At 45.2% G+C, this 13,595-nt stretch overlaps 1 protein-coding gene across 1 annotated transcript; it reads right to left on the minus strand.

The window, feature by feature from the left end:
• Positions 1-10,159: 10,159 nt before the first annotated feature.
• LOC122624636 lies at positions 10,160-11,012 on the minus strand. Its single transcript, XM_043804296.1, has one exon. The coding sequence runs from the start codon at positions 10,953-10,955 to the stop codon at positions 10,245-10,247; it is 711 nt and encodes a 236-aa protein (XP_043660231.1). The 5' UTR covers positions 10,956-11,012; the 3' UTR covers positions 10,160-10,244.
• Positions 11,013-13,595: the final 2,583 nt, after the last annotated feature.

A 13,595-nucleotide genomic window follows, 5' to 3' on the forward strand; every position in this document is an offset into this window, starting at 1 on the left:
TGAAGAAAGAAGAAAACACCTTTAACCTTTTGCCTCGCATATAAATACGCTGTTGATGGATGTGTTTTGAGTGGCGCCCGAAACGATGGGGATGTGGGGATCCGGGGTCAAAGGGCATGGGAACGGGAGCGGGAACGGGAGTGGCTTCCTGTTTTTCGGGCTTCTTTTGACTGGAGTTGTCGCCACCGCTCCGCTGTTGTTGTTATCCGGGTGGGCGGAAAATCGCGGTGCGCAGTTGGGGGAAAGGTGTCTAAACGATTTATAAAAGCCAAGCCAAGCCAAGCTAAGGGAGTCAAGGAATGGAGGGGAATGGAATGGAGCGGTGCTGAATGGGACAAAAAGTGTTGCAAGCAATTTGCGGAATGGTAGCGAGCGCTGCTTTTGCTTTTGCCTTTGCCATTGCCATTGCCTCTGACTTTGGCAAATCCCCGCCAGTAACCTTTCACCCCGGCAACACACGAAGGCAGGTGAGACAGCACACGCAGCCCACACAGCCACCCAGCCACCCATCGCCCCCGCCGCCCCCTTTTAACCTCACTTAACCCATGCGTGGGCCAAAAACTTGCTGCCATTTTGCACGTAACTGACATCAGCGCGCTTATAAATCAACTTGCAAATGTCTCTCTGTGTGTTGGCTTTTTATCCCGCACTTTTTTCCAAAAGGGCCACCATTTTTGAGTTCATGATTTTTGGCACACAGGCAGAGCAACACTCATATGATTAGATTAATGCGTTGTCTAATGGCCTTGGATCCCCAACACTCCCCATCCGACTTCCCACACACACACACACACACATGGTGGTGCGTGCCTCTTCTTGTGGGTTAGGCAAATCGTAATATCATTTTTATAAACATCTTGTTAACCCAGGGCCATACATTCTGCCGAGCGGAAGGGCAGCCCATAAATCCACGGCCGGAAAATATGATTTGCGGGTCAAGGGGCTGGCATGGAGTGATTACCTGGGTTGCAAAATGGATGTGGGTTGGAGTCGCTTAAAAGTTAATGGAAACAATAAACCATAGGGTTTACATACGAGTATATGTCCATAATCATTGCGAAATAATAAGCTTTTCGTTTCAATAAAAGTTAGTAATCTAGTTTATCCACAGCTGGCACTCGAAAATTGATTACGTGGCTGGATATTGGCATCAAAGTTTTAATAATTTGCCAAAACAGTGTTAACTTTTTAATTAAATTTTCATGTTTCTGTTTGGTGCAGATATGAACATTTTGAAACTAATATTAGTATATTTATTCCTTACGACGAGCAACCATTTTTGCTCTCTAGTTTGTACGCTTATTTCATTGTTTTCAAATGGGTAACTATATGTGACGCTCGAAGTTCGCAGAAGTTGGGACTTTTCCTTGAAATTCGATCTGCTTGGCAAATTGAAATAGTCTGCGCTGAGGGAGGGACTCTGAAACTCGTTTAATCCTCTTGGGATGGAATGCGAGTGCGAGTGCGAGTAACTCATCACGCCCTTGCGATAATCGGCTGGCGGTGTTGCACAATGATGAACAGCCAGCCGGCGGCTAAGCGCAGTGTCTGTCAAAATGTTGCCCAAATTGGTTGACTTTTGACATTTGACCTGGACACGTAACGCGCCACGCCCCCCGCCTACTGCCTCCCACCGCCTTCCACCGCCAGCGAGTGTCACTTTCTGTAGTTGTAGTTGGGCAAAACGTGTGATTTATGATGCTTTCGCTGGCGCTGTGTTGGTAAATTACTTTCCCTCACACACACACACGCACACGCAAAGTGTGCGAATATTTTTGCCACTTTTTTTGCTTATACTTTTTTCTTTGGTTGGTGGAGCTTTTTGCTCCTCCCCCCCAGCGAACGAATTTCAATCGCCGTCCAAACTTTAACCGATTTTCGCATTTAAACAATATGGCAGGGAGTCTTTTGCTCACTGTTCCTTGGAAAACCGCCGCGTTGACCTTGAAGGCCGCCTTCTGCCACTTTTCCTTATAGTATATACACATTCGCTCGTTTGGCGCTGTGCGTGGGTCATTTAAATGCTACATTATGTTGAATATTCAATTTAATGTGCCTTATAAATCATGTAGGTCCTTGTCCTGTCCTGGCCCCTGCTTTGTCACACTTTCCGGCGAACGGAGGATAAGATGCGAGAATGGGGATAGTTGTCACTGCCCGATGGAGTCACTTATTTTCCACAATTCCATATTTATGAAGCCCTGATTTACAACTGCTTATCGCTGGGTTCTGGTGCCGGAATTGATTAGTCTGCTCTGCAAGCGAAGCCCGGAAAATGGACTTTCATCGTTTGGGTTGCCTAGATAAAGGTCCTGAGTGTCGACCATCGTTTGTCCGTGAAGGATTTATCATCGGAAGAGCAAAGGCATTGACAGCTTGCAAATAGGTTTGCTCCACATTTCGGGTAAGTGTTTTCCCATATTTACTTATGTGCTTGTATGTCTCATACATTCTTAACAGCTATGTTTGGCACTATTGTACCTCCTTGCTTAGTTAAGTTTAACACAAAAACCAAACATAACTAGTTAGTGGTTATTACTAAAGAAAATACTTTACAGGTAATCGAAACAAGGGGATTCAAAGAGTCCTTCTGATCTCGTGGATTAGTTGGGTAGATGGGCATAAATTGGGGGGAAACACACTTGTATTGGCCTTTTTGCGCTGTGTGTTTCTGTGTTTATCAGCCGCTAAGAAAATAGTCCCCAATTCCAGGCAAACACAGGAAAAAGCCACGAAAACAAACAATTTGTGTTTACTAACCGTTCTCGGAGCACTTTGGCCCTCAGCTTATTTGGTTGATTGGGTTTGCTGGCTTCGTTCGCCTCGTTCGCTCGCTGATTATCTCAGTTTTATCTGATTTTTACTTTGCGGTTTTTCACACTTGTGTGGACAAATTTTTCATTTCATGCGCATTTGTTGCATTCACTTGTTATTGGATTTTCATCACCAACATTATCACTCTCTCTCTGGTTGTGTGTGTGTGCGTGGTCTGGTGCCGGCAAAACAAAACAAAAACAAAAAAAAACTAACTATTGAAAATAATAGAAAATCGCGCACAGAGATCAGCGAACTTTTCCAGTGTTTATTTATTTATTTTTCTTTCATACGGAACACGGAACACAAGCAATTATCGTCACGCGATCACAGGACACCATTAGGACTTGAGGTCTCTGGTTTCTTGCTACTGGCTTCTGGTCTTAAGCAACGCGTCGCGAATTGTCGTGGTCGTGGTCGTAGTCGTGGTCCTTCGTCCTTCGGCTGGCTGAGTGGTTGGCTCAGTTGGCTCAGCCAAATCGAGTGGCTTCTGTGTGTCCTGGGGGTTAATTCACCAGCCGGCTGACAACAAACAGCAGCAGAGTTCAACGTGAGACTGAATGCCGCACGGAAAAGGCTCGTGCGGTGCCCTCGTCGCCTCGGAAAATCCTCGTCGTCGTGGTGAGTTTTCCCCAACGGTTTTCCCCGCACTAAAGAGCGACCGCCCGGCGAACGACCTTGGCGCCGCTCTTCGCCAGCTGTTGATTTCTCTCTTTCGGCCACCCAACATCGCTTATGGCCAACGTAGCGGCCCTAATTGCCAAAAATGCTGGTGGTGGAGTCACTATGTTGTACTGACAAACTGGATTTCGAAAATATATTAAAAACATATTAATAACTTGATTAAAAGTAGGAAAGGCTTTAAGTTGAGATACTCGCTTTTGCACAATCATCACACGCTCATAATACCACCTAGATCCCAATGATTAATTGTTGTGCTGGCACCTCTGAAATAATTACATTTTATTCTTTAATGAGGCAGTCTCAGGCCATCTGAGCGGAAAATGCCGTCGACTCGAAGGATAAGTTTCCGTAACGATTTAATGGGAACCTAAGTGAATTTCGGGCATCCGGCAATTTAGATGTGTCGCAGATACTTTCGTATCCGAATTGCGTATCTGTTGCATCGGGGCCAAAGTTGAGACAAGAAATTATGCTAATTGGACAACACAACAACAAGTTTTGACAAGCTACAACTGACACTTTAACTTAACCCCCATCCCTATCCCCATGCCCCGAATAAACCCGATTCGCCGCCCATCATCAGCCCGCTTAACCCATGGCAACCCGGTCGAAACGAAAGGCATGGAGGTTGAGTTGGATGTGGAGGTGGCGAAGTGGGTAAGTCATGTGTTATACATCACTTGATTAGGCATTAAATAAATGCTCTGACAAGTTTACACTCAATTACATGAGTTTGGCTCCCTCCGGCCTGCGAATTGGCAACTTTGGCAACTTCACAGCTCCAAATTACTGAGCTGAGCGAATTTAATTGCATGTGAGCGACATTTCGCACAAAATCGTTCGCTTTTGGATCATTGAGGGTCAGCATTTCGCATATAAAACTACAAAAAACCGCTTTAAAACGAACTGAAAGGTGTGAAACTTTGTGAGGGGATTTAAAGTGTAAAGAATGAGTACCTTAGGAGTTAATTGAAATGCAATAAACCATTAATTCTTGCCATTCCTGTACCCAATTAGTTGACAACACACAAAAAACGGGCGTTTAAGTTATGTGAGTGCTTGTATTCACTTGGAATCTTATTCCATTTTCAATATTTTTCCTTTTCGGCCGGGCCATCTGCCGATTCACTTTGCCTATCATCCGGCTGCTTTTTTCTTTGGCCATCTGTACACACTGTACAGTGTGCACTACTCCCATTGCAATTCCTTCGCTTCGCAACGCTTCGAGCTTCAAGCTTCTTGGCTGCAGGCTTAATTGAGAAAGAGATTTGATTAATTTGCATGCCATAAACAATTTGCAATTTGTTTATGCTCTCAAAGTCGGGGCAGCCGTAATTAAGGCAAAACCCTGCCAAGCTAAGCAACTTTTCCAGCGATTTTCCATTTTCCTGGCTGGCTTGAATGAGAAGGGCAGGTGGGGCAGGTGGAGGGTGGAGGGGGGTTAGTGTGAAAAGAAATGTCACCGAGGCAAGGTAAGCAGATTAAGGCCTTCTTTGACTTGGCAATGCAATTCGAGTCTTTTGCACCGGCATGCAAATGATGATGGCTCAGCTTGGCTCAGGATGCATCCGAGGAGAAAGCCGGTTGAAAATCGGGTGAAAATCGTAGGAAAATCGTGGGGAAAATCGCGGGGAAAATCGCGAGGAAAACGTGCTGGGAGGAGCGGACATAGAGGCGAGGAAAACCGGTGGAATGCTGAATGTGTTTGCAAATATTTACTCAATGTATTCATGTGCAAACAATTACGCGTTCATTTGTGCGACTTTCGAGTGGCGAACAACAATGACGATGTAGATGAAGATGACGCTGCAGACGGCTGATGGTGACAATGACGGCCAAAATGAGGGACTCCTTGCTGCACCACCCACCACCCACACACCGCCTACAATCCAACCACTCATACAACCCACCGAGTCACCCAACCACCTCCTTTGTTTCGTTTTGCCTACTCACATATGCATAATATCCTTGACCTGTTTGCCTTGCTTGCGCTTTTGTGCGTGTCCTCCGCTGTGAAGGATTCATTCACTCGGCTGGAGTGCTGCGGAAAATGCGGAAAATGGGCGAGGGAATGGGGAGTGGGGAAAAGGGAAAAGCGGAAGGGCTGGCGGGAAACTCCTTTCGGCCATTTGATATGCAAAAATAATCTATGCTGCTAATGGCCTGCATAAAAATATTGGTCTAGCGCACACACATTCTCCATTCTCAATTCTCCATTTTCCATTCTCGTTGCGGAATAAAGGGAGAAAACTAGAGAAGTGGCAGTGCCGCAAAAAATGAGGAAATCGCGTAAATCAGTTTTGCAAACTTCATCGCCTTGCCAATTGTAAAATCAGTTGCCAAGTGACTTAAATATAAAGTTAGCTTTCTAAATTTTATAAAAATAAATGTGGAGGTGTCTTAGAAAACCATACTCGATATACCTTTGCAAGGCAACTGCCTCTCTCTAAATTCGCCATGGGCCCAGTCTCGTTGTTGGACAATTTCAAGGATCTGGTCGAATGGCTTTGCAAGGACTACGGCTGCGAATCAAATGCGGACTCATCTTTGCTCGTTTTGTGTGAATTTAACGCTCTGTTGTTGTGCGTTTGACCGAAACAATGACAGAATCCCCACTTATTTTCCCCCACTTTTGCAGCATTTGCCAACTTTTCCCAGCCCATCATCCATAAGGTTTCCATCTGTCTTACCCAAAGTCTGGTTTTCGTTTACTTGCATATCGAATTTCCCCGGGCTTTCTTCCATTTCCTTTAATCGTCTGTCCAAGTGTCAGTCCGTTTTGTTTGATTGATTTTTACACCCTTGGCCGACGGTTAGTTCGCTGGATTCCGTAGCGTAGGAAAATTTAATTTGGAAATGGAGAAAACTCCATGAGAACGATATATCTGTTGGCTTTTGCCGCATGGGAAAAATGGGTGAACTGGGCTGTTGTAAGTTGTTGCGGAATATTGTATAAATTGCAGTCCTCCATGCTCAGTTTTACAACCGCTAGAAATTGCAGCTTCTTTTTTGATACCGAAAAAGTTGTTTAAAGATTCGTAGAATACGAAATGGTAGCACCAACATATACTTTCAGAAAATGAACAATTATAGCCTTAAAATTTGGGGAATTCAAGTTTCCAGGAAATTCCATTTCAATCTCTTAACTGAAATTTAAATTTGCCCCTGGGGAAGTTTGTTAAGCTTAGTGGATTTTCTGGGCAATACATTTGGACTCTACTCTTCTTGTGAGTTCTGCACACCTCTTCCCTGATTTTAGTCACCCACTTGCTCGTTGTGATGTCATCGACACGGCGAGGTGAAAGACAAACAACTTTATGCCAAGTTGTTAACAAAGTGAGCCGCCGACGACCTCAACGACCCGGAAAAGGCGGAGGCGGGGCCACGCCCCTGCCACAAGGCAAGTGCAAACATAAATACGAGTATACGAGTGTACAGCTGCAGAAATGTGCTGGCTGTCCTCAGTTTTTCCTCTCTATTTGCCAGAGCTTTCCCTACTCTTTCGCTTGACAAGACAATTGACTGGAAAATGTTGTTAATGAACTTTGTGCGACATTTTGATTAGCCGGCAGGTGGGTGGTGAGTGGTGGGTGGTGGGGGCACCCGAGGCCACCCAATTTGCACCTATACCCGTACCTTCCCCCCACCGCAGAGCCCTGCCTTCGGCTTCCTGTTTGTGTCGTGTTGCAAACAGAGGTCAACAAGTGCCACAGATGCCAAATGATGGATGTCAAAGTTGCTTTTGGTAACACTTGACATATATTTCCAGAGATCGAGAAATTGAGAGAGTCAGAGATAAGAAGAAACGGAGAAACGGAGAAATGGTGAAATGGTGAAGCGAAGACGGAGACAGAGATTCCAATTCCGGGTTGACAATGCCATTTTGTCACACTGTGATAGAACAGCGAAAATAACAGTGACTGTGACAGCGAAGCGGGCGAAATAAAAATAAAAAAGTTTCTGCGGAAAAGTTGTAAACTTAATTTATAGTTTTTAAGCAGCACCCAATGTGGGTGGGTTGGTTTTTCAGGGCGGTTTTCCGCAAGGTTAGAAAAATGTGGGGTCTGCATGTGTTGTGAGTGTGTGTGTGTGTGTGCGTGGGTGGGTGAAAATTTCACATTTCATTCTCGCCTCGTCGCTAGGAATTTCCAAATGAAATATTTGACTTTCAGTCTAAAAAGTCAGCAGAAAAGTTGGCCAAACAGACTGCGACCAACCGAGAGCCAGCATTTAAATGTGCATTAAGTTCAAAGTTCAAGGGGGTTGGGCGCCATCGAGTCTAACCTTGTAGCACCCAGCATTTAATGAGCCCACTCCGCCCAAGTGGACCCACCCATGTGATTCCTGTCCTGCAATTATGCCAGCCATCGATGACGAGACTCCAGCTCTCGATGCTGGGCACTATTTTGGGTATTCTCAATGATTTTCTACCTGTAAGTAAATGAACAGAAACACTACAGAACTTTGCGACTGATTCCGTTTATATCCTTGATTTACTGATTACCTAAGGTGTACAAAAATAATCAATCAGTTAGCAGTTAGCTGGTATTTCCTCTATGCCGAGGAAGCCATGTCCGAGAGAAGTCATTTTCAAATGGAAAACTCTCCGCTTCCTTACACTAATGCATTGCTGTTGTGGCTCGCGGGCACAACCTTGAAGCTCTCTCATTTGGCTGGAACAACCTTTTAGGACAGCTGCCCAAGTGGGCAAGTGATAATTCCCGCGCCCGCTCTCCAAATGTCTGTCGTTTGTTTTGTCCCTTTGTTGGACCCTCGGGGGCAGGACGGCATCTTCATCTCGGCCAGAGTTGTCCAGGAATTGCCGCATTTGACTCCGACGAAAAGGCATGAGCGAAGCCATGAAGTTTGCGACTTCAAATGGATAAGCTCTGAAATACCTTGTGAACCACATTTCCAATAGAAAAACTTGAAGGCTAGTTTGATAAAATAATATGTACAAAAAACTTTTGTTCTATCAGATAATTTTGAGCGGATTTGCATTAGCCTCTTATCTTATTTATTTAGAGATTGTGACAAGTTTGAAAAAGGTATCATATGGGACCAGTGGTCCTGAACTCCCCGCAGCATGAGCAGCATTGCTCGTTGGTTGAACAGAAGCAAAATAGAAACAAAAACTTTTGACAGACAGCACGACTGGCACGACTTGATGGCTCCCACTCACTGGGCCAAGAGCACACGTTCCAGCCTTCGTGTTAACACGTTCTGGGTGGCAGGCGATGTGGCAAACGGATTCAGTTTGAGATTGAGATGGGCCATATCCAAATATCGGTACTCCCAGGGTTCCTTTGTGAGGCGTAATTATACACTTGCAGGACGCAATTGAATGGTTATATCCATTGAGTTTTCCAATTCAATAGGCTCCGGTGGTTGCCAGATATACGTGTAGTATTTTTAGATGCTCGGAGGTGGGATAAATGACTTGAGTGTTTGTCCATTGGCCAGGCAATGTCTTCCACGGCGCACATTCAAGCTCAATTTAGCCTTTATGTGTCCTCATCGCTGTCCTTGTTGCCCCGCCCAAGGGATGTTTCTCGATTTTGGGGCACGCACACGTATGGGGAGACGAACGGATGGAACTACAAATGGACAGACATACGGACGGACAGAATTGCGGACAAGCGGACAGACGGACGGACAGCCAGAGGTTTTAGTGAATGAATGGAATGAGAATTTCAAATCCTTGCGCCGACTTTACTGATTTTTTTTCTGTTTCCCACTACTTTCCTACTTTCTTTTTTATCTAACCCGGCTACTCGATGAAAATGCCAACAGCCGAGCACACATAGCATAAGGTGGCAGGCAGGAAAGTTAGGGCTGTTATGCCCAGATACAAATGCATCGTAAACATGTCGTCGCGTTATATTGGGATCTCAAGTAGCCCACATCCCTGACAGTTGCCATTGTCTACTCTTTGTTCCCTTTTCTCATATTATTTGCCGTACTTTTTTTTTTTTTTTTTTTTTTACATCTACCACCCGCCTTCCTCGTTCCCAAAAGCTGGGGGAAAGAATTCTAGACATTTCTATTTACCCGTTTCTACTTACCTCGCTTCACTGCTTCCATTGGTTGTCCGGCAACTATTGTTGTTCGATATTTAGCATTAACTGGTGTCCGAAGTCGACTTCTTAACGATTTAAAGTAGTAAGTTTTCTCATGAATTTAACACATTCAACACTTGAAAGTCGTGGAACTAAACTTCTAGTTGAGATAACCTCAGAACGGCGGGGAAAATCACTTAAAACTCCCAATCGATCGGATCTGATTTGATCTGCCCGCTGCGGCCGTCCTGTCGACTGGCTGGCAGGACATAAAAACATAAGGACAACAATTTATGGCACATTTGCAGCTTCGAGGAATCCGGTGTATCTGCTCGGGCCATAAAAACAGTGATGCCCCAGAAAAGGCAGAAAAAAGGGGCAATAAAGTTGGCAAAGCGGAATCAATAATGTGTGCCTGGCCATAAACCGATGCCAAATTTGTGTGTCAAGGTGCCAAAGTGTGCCACGCCCCAATCCAGATTGATTTCAGCATATTAACCAACTTTGGAACGCTGAAGACCCACAAGTTGTTAATTACTTTTTCCCAGGCTTGCAATAAATTGCATAAATTCGCAAATATTGAAACAAACTTGAAATCCGGGTTGTCACTTGAGATTTTGTTTGGTTTCTATAATGTTTGCATCACAAACAATCGCTTAAACGAATCTCATTAATAGGGTTACACTTCTAAGACATCTCGCCCTCGATGATGATCTCCAAGAAGACGGAGACCCGATTGCCACCGCCATCGCACAGCTCGTCGAGCTGATCCTCGTTGAGGCTGACGAAGAACGGATCCAGCCCGTTGATAAACTGGCTCATGGGCATCCGGCTGGCAAAGTTGCGCACCCGTCGCCGACTCCGCCGGGCGACGCACTGCATCTGGCTATTCAGCACGCCTATATTCGCATAAATGGGACGACGCGTAAAGGGTGAGACGAGCCACAGCAGATAAACAGTGCCCCATTCCGTGGCTAGGTCCCTGCTTTCTTGCACGGCCTTTTCATCGTCCTGTTGCAACAGCGCCTTCCATGTGGTCCTGCACACCATTACCAGCACGGGCAGGTGATAGCTCAATCCCTGGTGGCAGGGCGGCAGGTCCAGCTGCGGTTCCATAAGGTCGATGCGGGAATCGGAGCTCCAGTTCAGCACGGCCAAGCACTGATCGTGATCCACGATCAGCTGGCGATAGGCGAGCATCAGCAGGGTGCGCTGACCCGTTGACACTTCGCGTAGCCGCAGTTGAAAGGGCAAAGTTCGCGCCCGCGAGTCCAAATGTTCGCTGATCATGTGGCGCAGCAAGTGGGTGTGCCTCACCACCGCCTGGCAATCGGCCAACGGACAAATGGCCGGCTTGTTTTCCGCAGACGACTCGTCAATCGAAGCCCTAGGCTCCATTATTCACTTACAAATTACACTACAAATTATGTCATACAAGGCACAAATATTGAGGGCAAAAGAACAGGCCACTGGTTATCATAACTATTTTGTGAAGCTGGAACAAAGCATCATAAACCAGTGAGAAGCACTCTTGAATCTAACATAAAGGCAGATTTTTTCAAATCTTAGATACAATTAAATTCAGACTGATTTGGAGTGTAGCCCTGCTTTATCTGGGCAGCGTAAGCTCCAGTATTTGAATGTTGTGCCATCATTAGCATTTCATCTTATTTCACTCAGGTGCGCGACCGTGCGTGCAACATTTCCACAGACCAAATGGCAACAACGACAACGTCAGACACTCGCATTTGCCCCAGCTTCAGAGCTCTGTGGGGGTGGGTGGTTTGCGGGTGTTTTGTGGGTGGCTTTTCCAGCTGCATTTCCACAGTCCGTCCGTGCGTGTCCGGCGGCCAGGAACAACAACAAAAATCCAAGTGAGACGGCTGGGCCAACGTGACGTGCCCATGACAATGCACAGCGGAAAAGGATCAAAATGCTTAAACTAGCTAAATAATCCCTAATTTCGATACCGAGTTTAGTAAATATAACACGTGGCTCTTACTAGTAAACATTGTTCAAGTATTCAGCTTCGATTCGCTGTGAACTTTGTGCTGAATAGCAAAAGTCGCTCGAAGTTTCTTCCTGTGTGCCTATGGAAAAGGCTATGACTATGACGATAACTATAACTATGACTATGACGATGAGTACGATGCTGGCCAGCTATGCTCTCTCCCTTTCTAACCCTGCCACCCTCCGGCCACCCGTTCTGCTCTACCAAGCTGTTGATGGCGTATTAATGACCGGAATGCGGAATGTAACAGAAAATTTCGACCCACTCTCGTACAGTTCTTATTTTCCTGCAGTTTTCAGTGCACTGCAGCAGGTTCAAAAGTGGGTTTGGGGGTCTCTGAGCGCAACCAGGGGCGGTGGAAAAGGTGGAGGGGGAATGGAGGAAAAGAGGGATGCACTGCAGCATCCATGGTCATGCTGCCGGAATGCATAATTGAAATACGAATCGAGCGAATGCCCCGACAAGCAGATAAGAAAACGACGACGTCGCTCTGGCCTCCGGTTCAAATGCAGGGATGTGGAAAGGGGTGGGGGGGGGGGGAAGGGGAGGGTCTTCCCACTTAGCTGATGTGCATGACCTTAAGACCTTTAAGCTTTAGCGAGAGTGATTATCAGGGGTCCAAGCTCGCAAAGAGTGCGCAGAAACAAGCTGACTCCATTAAAGTTTCTTGTCATTTGTGATTCAATTAGATATTTCTAAAAATCGCTTCGAAATATAAGGACTGTTAGTGATGCTAAACTGCATAAAACAGTCAAAAATCCTATTCTAATTTTAAGCCCAAAAGTAATCAGTTTTTTGTCTACAACAACGAAAATAGTTTTCCAAACATAGAATGTCATACACCGTTGAATTCGTAAGAAAATTTCCAATAAAGTTGCATTCCAGCCTAAAAATTTTCAATTTGGTCGATTTTTCGCAAAAATAGATGATGTTACCCCTTACCAAAAATGCAAAAAATGGCGAAATTTTTTTTTTGGAAAAACCAGTACAGATGTGATTAGGTTAGTTAGCATTAGTAATTAGCTGCATAAAATGGTCATTATTTTGTTTCTGGGATCATTTTCAGGCAAGTTATGACTAAAATCGCCAATAAAATATTCATAATTTTGTAAAATATACATATGCATGTATGTGGTTCCCCCCATGTTACTTCCCGGCAATTTCACAATCATCTTTCCCATCGATTGCTGATTAGTTCGCATCGAGAGCACGTCATTCACGTCTGCCATCCGTCCGTCAGCCATTCAGTCAGCCAGTTATCTCATCGACTTCGTATATTACTCATACGCCGCGTGTGCTGCGAAGGGGAATAGCGAATGGCGGATGGCGATCTCAACAGACGATATGAAGCCGCAACAGCTGCCATTTTGCATGTGTGTGCGTGTGTGCTGCGGTGGTTGTGTGAGTGTTTGCTCGCTGATGTATATGTTTATATAATTCCCACTTACCGACGCAGCTACACAAGTTTATTGTTGTTCCCGCAGCCTGTTCCCCCTTCCTCCTTCCCCTTTCCCATCGGCACCTTGTTGCCTGTTTCTTGGTAATGTTTGGCTTTTATGCGCCTTAGTCTGGCACTGAAAGAAACTCGAGTAATAACAGAATCATACAAAATGCTTAGTTACCCAGGAAAATGTTGTCGAGTTAAATGGCACTTTGCTGAAGTATAAAGAATTATAAACTATTCATTTTAAATAATAGAATGAAAGTCCAAATCATATGATTATTGTTCGCAGTGCATTCTTGGGTGGTTCGATGCCATGGGCGGTGGTGGGGCTCCAAAAACGGGGCAAACCAAACCCAAAACGCTGGCAAAATGAAAATTATGCTCTCTTTGGCATTAAGTTTATGAATAACGAGCATATGTAAGTCGGACTCGCAGTCTCCGAGTCTCTTGCTCTGCATGTGTGTTGGTGCTATGTGTACAAGTGTAAGGGTGTGTGCCCTTCAGTAAAGCTTACAGGAATTTATTTTGTGCCATAACTACACAAACACTGGCACTCGCACTCACACTCACATTCACACTCGTA

The sequence above is a fragment of the Drosophila teissieri genome, chromosome X, assembly GCF_016746235.2.
Source record: "Drosophila teissieri strain GT53w chromosome X, Prin_Dtei_1.1, whole genome shotgun sequence".
NCBI classification, from domain to species: Eukaryota; Metazoa; Arthropoda; class Insecta; order Diptera; family Drosophilidae; genus Drosophila; species Drosophila teissieri.

What these genes read in the sequence shown, in the direction of transcription:
- LOC122624636 (XM_043804296.1), bottom strand. Translation starts at nt 10,955, where the DNA reads ATGGAGCCTAGGGCTTCGATTGACGAGTCGTCTGCGGAAAACAAGCCG.